We start from the raw sequence: 19,643 nt of genomic DNA on the forward strand, positions 1-19,643 counted from the left end.
ACATGATGATATTATTTTTTATTTATTTATTTATTTTTATTTTATCATAACATTGGTTTTTACGTTGAAAAATGATGTTTTTGTTATTTGAATATGCTTGAATCGACTTAACATTTTTTTCTTCTTAATTTTGTTTTTTAATCGTGCTCTCAAAGGAGCACAGTCTTGTAGCTATTAAAGTAATTACATTACACGTAGACATACAAGGATAGGTAGCTGTAACTATGAAAATGATAACGTCATTCTCGAAGACGCGAACAGCCTAACAAAATAAATTACAAGCAGTTCTCTTCTTCTTCCCTTTTCGGAAGAAAGTCAACACCTTGCATAAAAATGGCGAGTCATACGTCTGCTCTGTTAAGACAAGTTCAAGTAGCTCACCAATTCGATTACGACTCCTTGCTCCGCTATGCCTCTGTCCATGTCCCTGGCTTCCCTTCCTCTGCACCTTCATCTTTCACTGTCAAACAGGTTAGCACACTACTATTCAACTTTTACCAATCGTTTTTTTTTTTCTTTTATGATTTTGTGTGTGATATTTTAGTTTGGACATGGACAATCGAATCCTACGTTTTTATTGGAAGTGGAAAATGGAGGTTTCGTGAAACGCTACGTTGTGAGGAAGAAACCGCCTGGTAAATTGCTTCAGTCTGCTCATGCTGTTGATAGAGAATATCAGGTAACTAACTTCTATTCTGTTGATTTTGATTGAATGGAAATTTATGAGTTTGATTCTGTTTGGTTACTGAGAAAAAAATTGAAGGGAAAGTGAATTTTGTTTGCTCTGTTTTTTATGTGTGACAGGTTCTTCGGGCGCTGGGAGAAAGTACAAAAGTTCCAGTGCCCAAAGTGTTTTGTTTGTGTAGGGATGCGAGTGTGATTGGAACTGATTTTTATGTAATGGAGTATTTGGAAGGACGCATTTTCATAGATCCTAAGCTTCCGGTATCTTTTTTTTTTGAATTTCGATTTCGTTGAGCAATTGTAATATGAACTTGAGGGGTTAAGACTTAAGAGTTGTGATCACGGGTCATCATGTTTTGATTCAGGGTTTGGCACCAGAGAGGAGAGGGGCAATTTATAGAGAAACTGCTAAAGTATTGGCTGCTTTACATTCTGTTGATGTGGATGCTATTGGTTTAGGAATATATGGACGTCGAGACAACTATTGTAAAAGACAGGTGGTGAATTTTTCTGTCAAGATTGCAAGCTTGTTGCCTTTGCTTAATATACCTACTGGTGCCCAGCACCATGAATTGAGTTAATGTGGTGTTTTGAATGGGAATGGGGTGTTCGAAGGACAGTTTAACTGTTTCCTTTCCACACAATGACGGTGCTTATGATTTTTTTTTTTTAATTTGGTGCCTCTTTAGGTAGAGAGATGGACCAAACAATATATTGCATCAACATGTGATAGCAGGTATCCGAGTAATCCAAAGATGTTGGAGCTGGCTCAATGGTTGCTGCAACATATTCCTAGTGAAGATTCCTCAAGAGCATCGGGAGGAATTGTTCATGGAGACTTTCGCATAGATAACATTGTATTTCATCCCAACGAGGCATGTTGCTGCAAATGCCTTTATATATATATATATATATATATATATATATATATATATATATATATATATATATATCAGCGAGTTAGTTGAATATTTGATTAAAGTATCTGACTGGACTATAACATGGTATTGAGATTAAAAAATGCAGCAAAATTAATGCTTTAGATGATCATATTGTGAGATCTGAATGTTGTAAATAGTATCAGGAATCTAATGAGACTCTTAATGTGCAGGATCGAGTAATAGGCATTCTTGACTGGGAATTATCCACGCTGGGAAACCAGATGACTGATGTTGCGTACAGCTGTATGGTAATGACCCAAATTTCAAATTTCATTTTTTTTAATGGAAAGAGTATTTTCCCATGTTTTTTTTTTTAACCTTACGGTGCAGATGGCAGTTTTTCTTTCTGGATATGGTCTCTAAAATATAGAGGATAAATACTTTTTCTTTAGCTTTTAAGCAACAATTTTAAGTTGACTGTATGCATCTTTTTTGGCAGGCTTACAATGTTGATATTAACCTTGAAAATCAACAAGCGGGTAAAGGTTTTGAACTTACCGGAATTCCAGAAGGAATTCCTTCACAGGCAGAATTTTTGGCAGAGTACTGCTCTGCATCAGTAAGATCCATTGTGAAACTTTTATTTCATAATGTTTTCCTTCCACATTGTTCAAATATGATTCTTTGTGAGGAAATTAAACTATATGGACATGTTTTCTATGTGGGTCTTGAAAATTGAATCTAGTAGTTGATTCAAAAAGATGTGAGTATATTTGATTGAAAGAAAATATGAATTAATTTGTGGTTAATGCAACTAAACTGAGCATGTCTGTTTAGTAGATTTTACAAATGATGCATTCTGTGCCAAGATCTGTGCATGTGATTTCTTTTTATGACTTTCCAAATGCACTTTTACTGCTTGCAATTTGTATACTGAAGGAGATTGACAGACAGCTATGAATTCTATTTCTATCTAGGTCATGAATTCTGTTCAGGATTGATTCCAGGCTTTCCCGCATGTCTGTACTCTCCTAGATTTGTTGACCTTCAACCTATTTTTGAAGTTATCTTTTAAAAGCGCCATATACACATTCTGTGGATTTTTATTTCTTTTGGGAAGAAATCAAGGTAACTACAAGATGTGTGAAGTAGGTGTTTAAGAAACAGATCTAATGATTTGTTGAAAAAGCTGATAATGCAGCTAACCTGTAGGGTTTGAGATTATATTTTCAATGCTACATACTTTATAATTCAGTCCTCTTGACTTTCTTGATGCAATTTTAGTACTTAGAAGTAGGAGAAATTGACAGGTATTTTTGAATGTTCCGTATCAATGAATGCTTGTTACTATTGATTCTTGCATGTTTTACCCTCCTGCTACTATGAAGCTACCCACTACTTGCTCTTGCCTTGTTTTATCAATGCTCATGGTAGATGTTTATTTGATGACTTGGACTGGAAATGTTGCAATTTAGGGAAAACCATGGCCTGCTTCTGTGTGGAAGTTCTATGTTGCCTTTGCTATGTTTCGTGGGGCAGCAATCTTTGCAGGGATATACAGTCGATGGCTTATGGTAATGTTCAAAGGCAAAACTTGATATTCTTCGTGTTCGGCTTGTGGTAAAAGCTCTATAATTGGAAGATCAATAAATTAACATTGTGGTAAAATCTCTATCAGTGGTAGCTCAATAAATTAACATTGTATTTTGTTCCCATGATACTGCAGGGCAATGCCTCAGGAGGTGAGCGTGCTCGAAATTCGGGAAAGCAAGCTAATGATCTTGTAGACTTTGCATGGGCTTATATTGCAAAAAAATCTGTTCTTCCTGATCACCCTGCATCAGGTAGATGCTTCTCATTTTTATCTTTCTTGGCCTTTTGTTATTTTACCTATAAAAGTTATATTTAAGAACATTATTCTTCTATGGGTTGCATAATTCAACTTTGATCCATCATGCTACATGGTTAAGCATTGGGTAGATTGAGGGCATGCCAGTGATATCTCTACTGATATTGTAGGTTTTCAGTTGCAACATTATCATTATCTTTACCTAATCTATTATTTAGTATGCTATTCTCTTAACTATACAGATCTAATTGCACGAGATTACATGAAACAATTTGGTGACGGCAATGCAAGTGGGAGATTTGTTCCTAGCAAAAGGGTCCTAACATTGAGGAACAAGTTAATCAAGTTTGTGGAAGATCATATTTACCCCATGGAGAATGAGTTCTATAAACTTGCTCAGTCTCCTTCACGTTGGACAGTGCACCCAGAGGAAGAGAGGTTAAAGGAGCTGGCAAAGAAAGAAGGATTGTGGAACTTATGGATACCTGTATTTCTACTTCTGCCTTTTTGATCTCCATGTTTCTTTTTAGTCTTATTACTTTTCTAACTCTACAAAAGAATGATTGGAATCATGAGAAACATGTACTTTTTTGCAGTTCGATAGTGCTGAGAGAGCTAGAAAATTACTATTTGATGGGAGTGGTCATATGATCTCTAATGGTGAGCATGATCAGTTCCTTGGTGCGGGTCTCTCAAACCTTGAATATGGATACCTCTGTGAGATCATGGGGCGTTCAATTTGGGCTCCACAGGTGTTAAATTGTGGTGCACCTGATACAGGAAATATGGAGGTAAATTTTGTTTTCTGATTTTATAGGGTCTGGGAACAATTTTATTAGCATTCATGCTCATCTTCTACGTTTAATTCTGAAATATTGTCTCAAACTCAAAAACTAGGAAATATAATTAGAGTGGGGATGGGGTGAGTTTTTTATGCGTAATTTTTTATGCATCCTAAGTACATCTATAACCATCATCAACATCCGACCTGTACCCAATCAAGTTGAATCAGGTGTGGTCTTTTCCTCCCATTGAATACCTTCGGTGTTGTAGTCAATTCAACTTTTTTGTCTTTAAAAATTAAAACTCTTTGAATTTTTTATAGCACTTTGCAATATCACATCTTAATAAATAATCTCATGTATCCAATGATTTTTTTCTTCATGTCACATTTAAAATTTTAATATTAGATATGATTTAAAATATAGAGGTATGACATTAAATATCACTAGTAATGTGTACTGATTAGTATCTTGTATATTATGTATATGAATCATTCAAGACCTCTTTTATATTTGGAAATCACATATATGACATTGAATTAAGTGATTATTATTTTTTAATTGATTTATATCATGTATTTCAAAATGAGTATATCAACTACATAACTTATATCAAATATCACTTAGTATTTGATAGAAATATATTTTGTATAATACTAAGGGATACTAACATGCTAATATATTCATAATTATTACTCATTAATTATCATACATTTATATTATAAATTAAACTTCAACTTTAAAAGAAAATAAAAAATATGGTATTGTAATAATAATTATATATACTTAAAGAACTTATTAAGTAAAATTTAGTTAAAAATTAAAAATTGAATAATTAGATTTGCTTTATTGGGTTTATAATGATAATATATATGTATTGACAAAAAAAATTACTAAATAGTAAATATATTAGGTTAAGTGATGGGGCAGATGGAACCTTCACTCGACATCTGATCCAAGTTAAACTAGGTTTGGTTTTCACCCGACCTGCTTGGCCTCAGTTTAACTAGGTATAAACTCAATCCAATTGAGTTAGGTGATGGGTGAAGTGAAATTACCATCTCTAAATTAGAGTTAATAAAAAACATACATGCATATATACATATTAGACTTGTTCATGGTTTGGGTAGCTCAATAGGCTATCTCAGGCCCATGTGTTATTTGATGTGTTTTAGCCTAATGGCATGATCAATTAATAATTGGTTTTTAAAATCATATTCGTAAATGAATATTTGACTTGGTGGGTTGGTCCGATTAACAATCAGATTGGGCCAAGGCTTGACATTTTTCCAAATAGGCAGCCACTGACAACCATCACCTTTCGTTTCTCTCTCGTGTAATCTCTCTCTCTCTCAAGTTGTTCTATAATGCTTGCAGTGATATGAAATCTCTCACCATAGATTTGGGGACAGAGGTTTGAAGTTTTGATGGTATATGTGTGGGCAAGTGGCGTGATATTCATGGCGTTGAGAATTTTGTTCGTGTTTGGCCAAGTTTACTAATCTGAGATTATACACAAATCATTAGCCGACTAGATCTGCTATGGTTTATTCCAAACGATCAAACATTAGTTCCAAATAATCTAGTTTTTGCTTCTGAGCCCGCACAACACCCTAGAGGGCCTCCACTCTTGCATTGTAGAGTGGGTTGCCAACATCTCCATCCATTAAAGAGGCTAACCTGTTCCAATGCCTATTGACGTGGTGTATAGCATGATTAAAAGCTAGGGTTTTCAAGCCTTTAGGTTACAGACATAAGTTGTAGAGAAATTTAGAGAAAACACTCTAGTGTTTTATTAAAAGTGTGAATAATTGTTTTTCTCAAAATAAACTAGACATTCCTATTTATAAATCCTTTATAGGAAATGATTTTTAATTAAAATTTTACTAATTAATAGAAGTCATTTAGCATTAGGATTTTTAAATAGTAAAATACTAATTAAAGAACAAATAATTAAAATTCAAAATTAATTAGAAAAATAATTAAAACAGTAACTTAAGATTTCATATAAGATGTTTCTGGGTTTTTTCATGAACTTCTATTTAGGCTTGGTCTTGTCTATATGGTTCATAAATATAGTTGTAACACGCTTCATGTTAGCCTAAACCGACCTGTCATGGCTATGCTTGGGCTTAGAAATTGGACATAAATAATTGGTTTGGGCTCAAGCATAACAAAAATGTACCGGGCCTGCCTTAGGCCAGGCCCCAACTTGGCTTGGTCTCCCCCATAGAGAGCAGTATATTGCATAGATTCAATGGCTTAAGAGTTAGTAATTAAGTGAAAGAATGTGCATCTGAAAAGCTTTTCAAACCTGCACCAAACCAAACTATGGACTTGCATTCAGGTAGAACTGTCAAGAAAACTTCCTTTTCATGCTTCTGTTGCTTTCCTTCTATTCAAACTATTAATAAGAAGGTGTATGCTTGTTGCATTACATGCTTACTGTCATTCTGGATGCTTACCTGCGTTAAGCAATTATACTTCTTTATTCAGGTATTGTTGCGCTACGGGAATAAAGAACATCTACTTGAATGGCTAGTTCCATTGCTTCAAGGAAAGATCCGCTCTGGATTTGCAATGACAGAACCACAAGTTGCATCATCGGATGCAACAAATATTGAGTGTTCCATTAGAAGGTAGTGTATATTGAAAAGGTGATGCCCATTTAAATTGAATTAGATGGGCACAAGAGTTTAAAGCTCGTGCAAGGTTAATCATTATGTGTGATATTTATGTGATGAATGCAAATGATTTTGAGCTTCAGCTCTAATTATCTATGCCGTCATTGAACAGAGAAGGGGATTCCTACATCATTAATGGTAGGAAGTGGTGGACAAGTGGAGCAATGGATCCAAGGTGTAAAGTTCTTATAGTCATGGTTAGTTCTGGTATTTCTGGTCAGGGATTGTCCAATTACTCGTCCATTTTGTTAATAATGGGACTGGAATAACCTGCAGGGAAAAACAGACTTCACTGCTGCTAGTCACAAGCAACAGTCTATGATATTGGTAGACATTCATACTCCTGGTGTACACATAAAAAGGCCGCTCATGGTCTTTGGCTTCGATGATGCACCTCATGGCCATGCTGAAGTTGTATTTGATAACGTACGTGTTCCTGCAAAGAACATTCTACTGGGAGAAGGACGTGGATTTGAGATTGCGCAGGTAAGTTGGTGCACTTAACTTGATGGATTGCAAGAATTTTACACTGATTGATTTTCAGATTTGGTGTAATTGTAGAAGTTCAAACAATTTGCAAGGCATCTCGTGCTTATGATTGAAACTGTTAATAGTCAACTTTCAAAGACATATGCTCAGGATTTGAAAGTAGTTTCTACTTCTAGTTTTGCAACCAGTTCTATAATAGACACAAACCAGGAGATGCTTGTGTAGAACTCTGTGAGGATTAAAAGCTGTGCTATCTATTTTTAGAAAACAGCGTGTTCACACTGCTAGCACCCTGGCTTTTACTGTGTCAGTATCAGTATATCCCTGATTTCTTGCAGGGGAGACTGGGCCCTGGAAGATTGCACCACTGCATGAGATTGATAGGTGCTGCAGAGCGTGGCATGCAGATGATGGTTCAAAGGGCTCTCAGCAGAAGAGCATTTGGAAAATTAATTGCAGAGCATGGTGCATTTCGATCAGATGTTGCCAAGGTAATGTTTTCATATGCTATTTTGTCGATATCATTTTTTGCCAGAAAAAAAACAAAAATGATCCTAGTAACTCGAAGAAAATGAGAAACTGGTCATTCAATCTAAAGAAAGGGAACTCCATCCATCCCCTGCAGTATTGAATTGAAAAATAGATCTGGGATATTGTGTTAGAAATTTGTCTACTGCACATGTTGCGTGCCTTTTAAGCTCCTCTCATTGAAAACTATCCGTCGGCTTGCAGTTCTGTCTAAATTCAGATGTGTAATTTACTGTCTCATGCAGTGTCGAATAGAGCTTGAGAAGGCCAGACTATTGGTTCTTGAGGCAGCTGATCAGCTTGATCGGCTTGGAAACAAAAAAGCCCGTGGTACCATTGCAATGGCCAAGGTAATTATTGCCTTTCAATTTGAAGGGCAGCTTAATATTGTTCTCTTCACATTAAACATCCAAAACATAAATAAGAGAAATGGTTTGCTATAACGTGGAGCAGGTAGCAGCTCCAAACATGGCACTCATGGTTCTTGACATGGCAATGCAAGTGCATGGCGCTGCTGGCGTATCATCTGACACCGTTTTAGCCCATCTTTGGGCAACTGCAAGAACACTGAGAATCGCAGATGGCCCTGATGAAGTTCACTTGGGTACTATTGCCAAGTTGGAATTACAGAGAGCTAAGCTTTAAAAGCCTTGGAGTAAAATTCCGAAAAGCAGAATTTGATCTTTTGAGTTGGAGGGAACTGACCCAAACACTAATGTCAAAATTATTTAAATTCATTTTTTTATGTTTTTGAATTGTTTTGATATATTAATGTTAAAATTATTTTTTTAAAAAATAAAAAATATTATTTTAATATATTTTTAAGTAAAAAATACAAAATTCATTATTATTCTGAACACCTCCGAGAAGATAGATTTGGAATTGGATAGGTACACCAATTGTTAAGGCAACAAATAAAAATAATAAAAAAAGTACTTGCTAAAATACATGGGAAGTGTGAGATGAACTAGAATATTGTGTTGTTGCGTGGATCAAATTATAAGAAAATGTGTTTTTTATAATATCAAGAGTTTTTTTTTGTTTCATGTAAAATATTTTATAAAAAATATGTTGTGTTTATTTTTCAAAAATATTTTTTTAAAAATGTTTTCATGTTTTTTTTTCTGTAAAATATTTTTTAAAAAAAAATTAGTTACTGAAAAGTATTTTATAATTAATTTTTAAAATTAAATTATTTATTGAAAAATATTTTAAATTTTTATGAAAAGTAACTCATTTATAATATTATATAAATATTGTAACCAATATCTTTATTTTATTATCACTTTCATCTTCATCCCTCCATCATCATTATTATTATTATTATTATCATATTTTATAAAAAAAATATTTTCAGATTTATTTTTGAAAAATAATTTTTAGAAAATGTTTTCCACCTATTTTTCAGAAAATATTTTTTCTTAATTTTCTCCTCTCTTTGTTACTATTCCTATTGCCATTACGGTTAGAATTAGTATTACTTCTTTATAATAGAATAGGATGAGTTTCACTTAAGAACATCATCTATTTTTATTTTATTTTTTGCAGAAAAATACACTTTCATCCCTTAATTCTTTGATTTTTTCATTATTTGGTCCTTATAGTTCTATATTTTTTATGTTTTAGTCCTTAAACTTTATTATTATTATATTTCAGTTTTTAAGATAAAAAAGAAAGTCATTGAAAAAAAAAGAAGAAGAAGAAGAAGCGAGAATTTTATTGGTCACATTCTAACAAAAAAAACCCGTTAATAAGTTCATCTTGAAAAAGAATTTTTATTGGTGGTTGTTTTGTCTTTTAACTATGTTAGAAAAAATATATTAGAACATAAAAGTTTTTGAATTTGGTTTGATTTTAAATATTTAGAGTGAGTGATTAGAGGGTTTTCTTGAATTGAAAATAAAATTATTGAGGTTTTTATAATATTTTTGTGGTTTTTTTCAAAACAAGTTGAAATTTAGGTTTTTAAATCTAAAAACTTGATTTTTTTAGCCACTAAAATGGTTGAAAAATTGTTAAAAGAGATGAAGATGACGAGTCTAGTGATACAATTTTTTATATGCATAAATTGAGCAAAGGATGCGTTTAAGAAAAGAAAAATGTTGGGCATGTCATCCTAGCTTTCTAAGCTTTCTGTTTTTAGAGGTCAGGCGTGCAGCCCGGCCTCCTAGCTCTATATTTTTTTTTAATTTAAAATGTATTTAAATTAATAATCTCAATGTATTTAAAAAATTATCCGATTTATACCATCTTTTAAAATATAATGAGAACAGTTTATGATTGTATTTAAAATAAATTTATTAATAATTATATATGAGTGTAATATGTAACAAATTGCACATAAATATTCAATAAGAATAAAAAATATATTTTTTATTTTTTATATAAGTTTCATGAATTAATTATTCTTTTATTTTGTTTGATTCAACCACATTAAAATTTATGAAGACATGATTTTGTTTTTATTTTTGTTTTAAACTTACTTTTTAGATTATGATAAATTTTTATTTAAAAAAAAATACTACTAATAAATTTTTTTCTTGTAAAATAATAATGAAATGGGAGTTTTGCCTCAACATTTTTTTTCTCCCTTCTTAGTTTAAATTATTAAAATTACTATGAATATTTATTTTAATTACCGTGAGTTTTTATTAAAATAACAATGTTGTTAATAAGAAAGCTAATTTTCATTAAAATAAAAAATGAATAAATAAATAATGGAGACTTCGATTTAAGATATATATTTTCTTCTACATAATTGAAATCTTTCAAAATCTTATAAATAGTTATTTTAATTATTGTAAAATTAAATAAAAATTAGCTTGAGAATGAGAATGGTGTCACGACATCAAGCAAGCATAAAACCATACTATAACTAAAACATTACAACATATGAACTATAGGCACCAAACTAAAAAAAAAAATAGAGCAATTTATAAAGTGTGGAATATCTAAAATAGATTTGCAAAAATAAAAAAGAACTCCAAAAAGCATTTTAGGAGTCGTGTTTAGTTTATTGGATAATATATTGAATTTATATGGTTAATTACCCAAAAAATATTTTGTAGAATATTAGAATTTTAACTCAAGATTTTCGTTTTTCATTACTGCAACTGATCTGCAGGCTGCAACACTTGGAGTTTCCGTGAAGCTATAACGTCTTTTATACTTTAGTTGTAAGGACCTCCAAGTTTTAGGACAGGGAGGCGAACAAGGAAATGATTGATTTATTTCGTTTATAATTAAAACATGTAAAATTGAAAGGTAAAATTAAAGATTTTGTAAAAAGAAATCTTTTATTCAAATAATCTATCAAATTATTTTTGTATCTATCTGAAACAAAATCTTCACACCAAACAAGCAATCCACATATTCAGTGCGTGCTTGATTAAAGTAGCTGTCAAAACAATGAGATGCCATTTGGAGCGAAAAATTATATCATATATGTGTAATATAATATAAATATTATAAAGATAAATATGACTTAAAAATAAAATTTAATATAAACCTTGTAAGTTAACTTTTATCCAAATTGATGATTTTTCGTAATTTATAAAACTTCAAAATAAAATTTCTTATCTAAAAAAAATTTAAATAGATTAAACTATCAATTCAGAGTTAGATTCTTTTTCAAATAAATAAAAATTAAATTCTAGGGTTTTTTTACACGAAAATCTGGCCTTGAGGTTTTACATATACAAAATATTAATAAGATTATTTTTTTATTTTTATAAGTAGATTTTGATCATCATCCCAAAACATTCTGTGTTTGCAATGTATATTAATTAACACATAAATTTGTCAAGTTAATTGTGAATCATAACATTTTGATCTAGGGTAAAGACTCGTTAAGAGATAAGACGTAGTTCATATTGTTTGATCATAACTCGGAGATCTGGAATTCTTGTGGAGGCTTCCATTGGGCAGGTTCTCGTAGACCAAGACCAGCTCAGGCTATTCTAGTGCTGGTGTTTTACTGGTTTGTAAGTGTTTATTATAGAGAAAATTGTTTATTATTTTACTAATTTTCTATTTCAGTGCACAATTTTTAATTATTATTTTATTAATGTGAGTATCTGAGCCAGTTTATATGCATTTTGACTAATTTCACAGACCCTGAAGTTAACGATCATATAAGTCTTTAGCAGCTTTGAGATTTATGAGACTTGAATTAATGATTTTTAAAAAACAAATTTAGAACCTGACTAGTTAAATTATATTTTTTTTTATAAAAAAATATTCTTTCATACTATGCAAATGAAGTTATCAAATGTTATTAAGTCATATAATGTTAATTATTGGACCAGACAGGGGAGCCATCAAATCTTCTTGGAATAATTAGTTTTTGCTCTATCCCATGAGAGTTTGGAAACTTTAGTTCAATACAATTTTCTGTTCGAATTTTTTAGCAAAAGAAGCTTGCTTGATCATGCAAATCTTCATCCAAATAAAAAATACACATTCAATATGGTCTTTACATCATTGGTAAATTTAATTTTATCTTTATTTTCTGTTTTATGTTATCTTCTTTGTCTTTATCATTTCTATCTTTTTTATTTCGAGACAGTAATCAAACACTAACTAAAACTTTTTTGTTATTGTTTTAAAATCAAATATTGTATTAAACACTTTAGAACCTAAGACATACAAAAATCAAATCGTAAGCTCATGGCCTAAGATGAAAATGAAGTTTCAAGATCAAACTTATATTAAGTGTTGAAATTAATAATAGCATAATAATTCTAATTATAAAACTCAAACTAATCTAGTGGGTCAACCCAGAACCTGATTGAAATTTATGGTAAAAAACATTTCATGAGATATTTTTCAATATGTATGATTCAACAATGAAAAAGTTTCAAGATCGAACTTACATGAGTATTATTGTCAAGCTTATATATTTTTTAAAATAGTTTATATTAAGTGTTGAAATTAATAATAACATAATAATTCTAGTTATAAAACTCAAACTAATTTAGTGGGTCAACCCATGACCTAATTGAAATTTATGGTGAAAATTTTTTCATGAGATACTTTTCAAAATGTATGATTCAATAATGAAAAAAAAACTTTTAAATAAAAATTATTTTCGTGATGCAAAATTAAATCCTATAAAAACTCGAATACATGAATTTAAGCTTATGTATATTCCAATTTGCATTCTATTGAATCCATTTTGCTTCACCTTAACATAGTAAAAAAATCCTTACAACATCATATCCTATATTTATATCAAAATCACTAAATTATTGTTATTATTAAAATTCACAAGTGAAAAAAGAATTTTGAACAAACACATTAAACCTGGTCAATCTGAGGCCTAAATCAATTTAAGTTAAAAAAAAAAAAAAGAGAAAAAAATTGATTCGACTATAATTGATCAAAAACTTAGGTTGATCCATAAACCAATTAAACTCCACTTACTTCTTTTTTTTTTAAATGTTTTTGGTGAAATAGACATCATTTTAATTTTTTTATATAGATACATGTGACTTAAACCTTATCCCATAATGACATTTAAATTAGATTTTAAAACTATGACAATAACTATTTTTATCTTTATATTTTATAGCTGAAAAATCTTGAAATATAAATATTTCTAAGAGATATTTTAATGATAAAAAAATATTGTGATACGTTGTTCATTCTATTTTAAAAGTGCAAATTTTAAAAATAAAAAACTAGAAAAAAGGAGGGTTTTAATGTATTCCCTCATCACATTACATTATTCATTAGAATAATGCTATTCTTCTTCTTACATTTTTTCCTTTATATATATATATATATATATATATATATATATATTTCAATTTTATTTTTCAATATTAAATTTATTAGGGATTGAATTTTATATTTTTTTTATAATTTAATTTTTATAAGGTTATCTTAGACTTATGACATGTACCGCGGTTTTGATGGATTGACTTGCATTTTTTTTCTAATTAATTTTTTTTTTAATTTCATATTTTAATGTTAGATTAATCGAGAAATAAACTTTATAATTTATTTTATTTTTTTTAGGTTATTCTAGTCTCATTATCTAAATCAAGTGTTTGTTAGATTAACTCTGACTTATTCAGGTTAATTTTTTGGATCCTATTTTTAATTTTTTTTTAATATTATCCTATAACATTGAGTTTATTAGAAATTGAATTTTTGTAATTTATTTGAATTTGTTTTCTATATAATTATCATAATCTCATAACTTAGTAAACAAATTGACAAGGTTGCTCAAAGCTATTGAATTGATCAAATATATTATCTTCTTAATGTTTATTAAAAAAATTTCATCATAAATATTTATTTTAAATCAAAATATATTTTTATATTTCATTTAAATTATTTTTGAACTCGTCAAAATAGCTAAGTCACATTGAATTAATTCTCATACAGTTTTTTTTTTTTTTACTAAAAAAAATTAACAATACCAAAATATCTTTTTATATTAAAAATAATCAAATTTACTCTAAAATTATCACAAAAACAAATATTTTATTATGTCTTAGATTCTTTTATCAATAAATGTTCTTCACTATTTTCTTGTAACCAAATGTTACCCAATAAATACAACAGAATAGCCGAAAAATAAAAAAAAAATCGGAAACGAAGACAAGCGGGAAAAAAAGGCACCGAAAATTTTGAACTCACAAAACCGCTTTTGATTTTCTCACACTTTCTCTCTAATTTTCCAGGCAGCCAAACACCCTTGAGTTTCCCAACCTCCCCCAGTTGTGCCTTTCTTCAAATTCCCAAAACCCTAGTGCTCCAAAAAGCTCCCCAAATGAACTCTTATATAATTATTCTAAAACAATGATTAGCAACAACAAAGAAGAACCAAGTAAGTACCACACTGTACAAGCAGAGCGTGATTTAGAAGCCAATTGGGAAGTCGACCTTTCAAAAAAGCTCGAAGATTACTTGTTAAAGATTTGTTCTGGTGAAATTGCTGGAAACGAAGAGGATAGTAACGTCAATTTCGCTGAAGGTTAGGGTTTTATAGAAATTAATTGTGTTTTATTTTGAATGTTCTTGAACAGTGCAGTTGCTTTATTGCTCAAAGGTTTGGGATTTTTTTTAAGATTATTTGTGTTTCTAGGATTCTGTTGTTGAGGGATTTTAATGGGCTTTTCTTTTTGTGGCAAATGTAGCTGCTTTATTGCTTCAAGGTTCAGTTCAAGTTTATAGCAGGAAGGTTGAGTATCTATACAACTTGGTTTTGCATGCTTTGGATTTCCTTTCTCAAAAAAGGTACCTTTTATGCCTATTTTGTTGGGTTTCGATTGTTTGTCAAGTTCCTTTTCGATGCAAAATTGATTTCTTTTAACAATTTGTGTGTAAATTACATTTTTTTTTAGTTTATTTGATAGCCACAGGTGATTGTCATTTGGTTTTTAAATTGTAATACAGTTTAAATAAAAAATTTGGTGGTTTTGTTGCCTTGAAACCTACATTTTTCAGGATAAGTATTTCATAATTTTGTTGCTGTGATTTATAGCTGTTTCAAGTTCAAGGAGAGTTTGTGTATGATATGTATAGTTGCCAAATTCAATTTTCTTTTTTGAGTGATTTTCCACTGCTTGAAATGGAGATAGATAATGGGGCTACTGGTTAAGACATGACAGGTGATGTATTCAACTGTCATCTTCTTGATCGAGCTGGGATATTCAAGTTCAGTTTGTGTAACTATATGTTGCTAGCTTTTAATAAAGAATTGCTAGGATGTACTGTGTATTCAGTTAATTTCCATGAATTTTATAAATAGATTTGGAACAGTCAATTACAGAACACTGATCATTTTGTCAGGGAAATATCAATTGTTGTGGAACACAATGATCATTAGAAATTCACAAATTAGAGGTGATTTGATATACTCTTCCCAATAAATTCTCAAACCAAACCAACCCATGAAAGCTCAACTATGGATTATAAACAAGGTCAATATCATGAAGAAAAAAGAGACATCATCTATACCCAAATAAAAACTTATATTCTCACAAGAAAGCCATTGAACGCTATATAATGAGTAGCCTTGAAGCCCAAATGAAATGGTGTTCAGATTGGTTTTATAAATTTTTGAAACAGGCAGCAGGAGCAATCAGAGGGTGCGTCAGTCCAGCCTGAACAAAGTGGTTCCCAAGCAGTTTCTGATGAAGATAATGATCAATTTTGGGTCTCAGATGATGTCCCAGGTAGGCCTAACTCTGCCTTCTATTTGATGAAGTTATGATGGAACTCTTGGCTGAAAGAGATCCATTTACTGCAGTTGAACCAAGGAATTACTTAGATGCTTCAACCAGCAAAGATGCTTCTTTCTATCACTTTGTGAAACCACCAGCAAACCTTATTGTTCTTGAAGGCGATTGCTTAGACACCAGTGGTGATGGCGGGGAATTAGAGTCATATCTGGTATTACATGTACTTCCACATTTTAATATATTGATCTTTCTGTTACTGACCCAATCTAAATTACTTATTTTTTCTACATGGTTGCAGTTAGCCACCAATGATCTTTACCAAGACTTTATTCTCTTAAACCCATGTGATGCCATAGCCGTAAATGATTTTTTGAAAGCAGATGATACTAGAAAGGCACAATATGGTTCTTATAGGGGCAGCTCAACACGCAAGACCTTTCAATCCCCGACAAGATGTTCTGGGGGGACTGCTCATAAGCCTTCTCTTGGAAAGAATCGGGCTGCCAATCCCATGCAACCACCAGTTGCTGGTTGTGGTTTTCAAGTTAATGATTATAAGATGGGGCCTGATCCTACTGTCCATGATAATTTTGACAGCAATCATGGATTTGATATGGAAGACACACATTCAGAACCTGATAATGAAGAAGATTTGGATGATGATGATGATCCCTGGAAGCCATTGAATCCTCATGAACCCGGGAACTTAAAAGTGAAACCTTTTGAGAAAGGTTACTAGAGAATTTTTTTCTGTTTTTTTCCCCCCTGTTTTCCATGTAGTATGTTTACTTTGCACTCATAATATATTTCTCTTAACAAGCAGTAAAAGCTTTCAGAAGGAATGGGAAAAAATCTGCTAAGCAGGCATCTATAACTACTCTGTTTCCACCTGCAAGGATGCATGGTCCTGTTAGTCTGGATCTCACAGAAATGTGGGAAGCACGGCAATACGAACTTGGAAAACATAGGAACACACAACCTACTCCATTATATGAAAAGGTATTGTTTTTTTTTTTTCTTTCTGATATTGTCTTTACCTTAATTTCTGGTGATTGTTATACCATACCCGATGTTCCAATTGCAGCTGAGGAAATCCCTTACTAATGAAGGACATAATATTCCTGATACTTTTGGTACCTCTGGGAATGACAATGAAGACAATGCATATGACACTGGTTTCCCTGATTTCGGGCAGCATGATGATGAGATTCCGGAATACAAGGATGAAGATTTCCCCCCTCCACGTGATAAGGTTGGCAGGCTTGTGTTTTATTCTAATTCGTATCTGCTGTAGTATAGAAGGAACAATCCAGTTGCTTACTGACTGATTTACACAGCATGATGATGGCGCTACTTGCTTTGACACCTATAAAGATTTTGGACACGGAGATCAAAGTTCTCAAGCAAGCCTAGAAGATCTATGTCGCTCTCATCTTGTAAGCTTATATTTCAATTGCTTTTTGACTAAATTTACCCGGTCCATGGAAATAGTACATGCACTCTTATTCTCACATATTTATTTTAAGGGTTTGGGTGAAATTTCTTTGCAGGCTCAAGTGTTTGACTTTTCTACCTGTCCAAAACTTTTTCGGTAACTTGCCTAATATTTTGGGACATGTACTCTTTTCTTCCTGATTTTTTCCTGAGGAGCAAGCTGAATAAGTTGTGCTCTCTTTGCAGTTTTTTAACATATGCTTAGTCCTCTGCATTTACTTTCTGGCCATTTCTGAAACCTTGCTTTCATCATTGTTCATTTGCACGCTTTGCTGGTTTTTCTTTTCATTTGAATTTCGCAGGACATGCAAGCATGGTTTTTGAAATCAATGATTGTAGAAATCGTAGAAAGTTGAATTACAGTGATCAACCTGGACCTAAAATTTTGGAATTGACTGTGAGCCAGAGCAGTTGTAGCTTACCCACCCACCCCCCCTTTTTTTTTTATATACGTAGGATGCTCTCCTTGCCAATATAGCTGAAACTGAGAAGCAAACTGAATTGGCTACTCGGGTTTCATCATGGAAACAGAAAATTGAGCAAAACTTGGAAGAACAAGTAACTTCTATCTCTCTGCTCTCTTCATATTATCTGAATTTCACTTTTGGCAACTACAGCCACTATTTGTGTATGTTGTTGCTGTTCTTTATTTGTTCTCAATTTTTTTATTGGTTTTGAATTGAAGGTGAATTTTGTTTCTTATAGGACTCACATCCTCCATTCGACATTTATGCCTACGGTGAAAGGATTGTTGACAAACTCTCTCTTGAAGTGGATAGCAAAAATGTCATGGCCTTTACTGACGTTGTAAAGGGCCAGGAAAAGCATGATGTGGCTCGAACCTTCTCCGCGCTTCTTCAGCTGGTTGTTCTCTTTCACTATTTCAATCTACCAATCTTAGTAGATTAAAGTAGAATAGCTTCTAAAATAAAAGGCTGGTACCCTATTGTATGCAATGCAATTGCTCTCAGGCCTCAAACTTGCGATATGCAGGCTACAACCTCTAGGATATTTTCTTAAAAGACACCTTAAATTTCTGTTATTATATATGAAGTTGCGCTGGACAAAATCAATTCTATAGGAAAGTGATTTGGAGTGAAATACAATCATTGCTTTCAAAAGCTGAAAGAATTTTACCATGAACTCTCCGATTTCAGGTGAACAATGGAGAAGTTGATTTGGAAAGGAGCCAAGCTAATGGGGAGTCATTCTGTTACTCGGCTGTCAATCCTTTCAATGTTCGGCTCCTCGGTCATAAAAAAGATCAGGAAGGAAGACAATTTCAAATGTTCAAAAAGAGAGTTAAATCACCGATAAGAAAGAGAGGTCCGAGGCCTGGGAAGAATGGTGGCGCTAGTAGGTGCACGCCGGAAGGTAAGAAGAGGCGAAGATCTCGACTTGTTGAACCAGCTGACTTACATTCGCCCAGGTGACAAAATCATGATAAGCAAGCTGTATTTTATTGCTCGAGTTATTCAATCCTAGTGCTGAATGCATGGCTTGGTGCATTTACAATTTGATTGCATTATTTCTGACTCAGTAGTACTAGAGACAATGGCCAGCTAGCTAGCATGTGTAATCTATTTTTAATACATCACGGATTTGTAGGTGAAGGGCCTTGTAATAACACTACTAAATACTAATTGTCAAGTGTAGCAGTGGATAAGTTGTAATCCACTAATTATTGTTCATTTTCATAATTAAATTGCAATTAAATTAAACTCGGCCTAATCTTTTACTGTTGAGTCGCATACAAATAGCTTATTGTATATATTTTTGATAGAATATTCATCTTCCTGTACCATCAAACAATACCAATCTGCTTCCGGTAATGTTTTCAAGATGTTAGCAGTGTTATTCTCTGCTTGGATTTTCTTAAATATAAAAATTATAGTTTGAAGTTAGGTCAAATAACAGTATTAGTAATGAAATGAATAGAAGAATGGCCGGCCGTAGAGGACAACGACTCTGAACTTGGTTCCACCATCTGATTTTGATAAATATATTTGCCACCACTACTCTCTTTTTTTTATCCTCACTTCCACGTGTCTATTATA

The 19,643-nt window shown here is 31.9% G+C and overlaps 2 protein-coding genes across 3 annotated transcripts; both read left to right on the forward strand.

Moving 5' to 3' along the window:
* Positions 1-213: 213 nt before the first annotated feature.
* On the forward strand, positions 214-8,713 carry LOC118032868 (probable acyl-CoA dehydrogenase IBR3). Its single transcript, XM_035037651.2, has 17 exons — positions 214-471; positions 545-679; positions 805-945; positions 1,050-1,181; positions 1,374-1,559; positions 1,796-1,873; positions 2,065-2,184; positions 3,041-3,139; positions 3,292-3,409; positions 3,657-3,901; positions 4,011-4,205; positions 6,693-6,835; positions 6,993-7,077; positions 7,157-7,366; positions 7,708-7,860; positions 8,143-8,247; positions 8,351-8,713. Exons 1-17 carry the CDS (start codon positions 334-336, stop codon positions 8,540-8,542), a joined length of 2,475 nt encoding a protein of 824 aa, XP_034893542.1. The 5' UTR covers positions 214-333; the 3' UTR covers positions 8,543-8,713.
* A 5,736-nt stretch (positions 8,714-14,449) lies between these two features.
* LOC118032866 (condensin-2 complex subunit H2) lies at positions 14,450-19,307 on the forward strand. 2 transcript variants are annotated; one of them, XR_004684733.2, is made up of 11 exons: positions 14,450-14,882; positions 15,046-15,145; positions 15,980-16,086; positions 16,161-16,303; positions 16,391-16,823; positions 16,916-17,091; positions 17,177-17,344; positions 17,430-17,528; positions 18,043-18,144; positions 18,272-18,450; positions 18,744-18,884. XR_004684733.2 is itself a non-coding variant. In XM_035037649.2 (11 exons), the coding sequence occupies exons 1-11, from the start codon at positions 14,708-14,710 to the stop codon at positions 19,017-19,019; spliced, it is 1,938 nt and encodes a 645-aa protein (XP_034893540.1). In that variant the 5' UTR covers positions 14,452-14,707; the 3' UTR covers positions 19,020-19,307. The 2 variants fall into 2 exon arrangements, 1 of the variants encoding a protein (XP_034893540.1); XM_035037649.2 differs by having other exon boundaries at positions 14,452-14,882; positions 18,292-18,450; positions 18,744-19,307.
* The last annotated feature ends 336 nt before the right edge of the window (positions 19,308-19,643 follow it).

The sequence above is a fragment of the Populus alba genome, chromosome 8 (genome assembly GCF_005239225.2).
Source record: "Populus alba chromosome 8, ASM523922v2, whole genome shotgun sequence".
Classification (NCBI taxonomy): Eukaryota; Viridiplantae; Streptophyta; class Magnoliopsida; order Malpighiales; family Salicaceae; genus Populus; species Populus alba.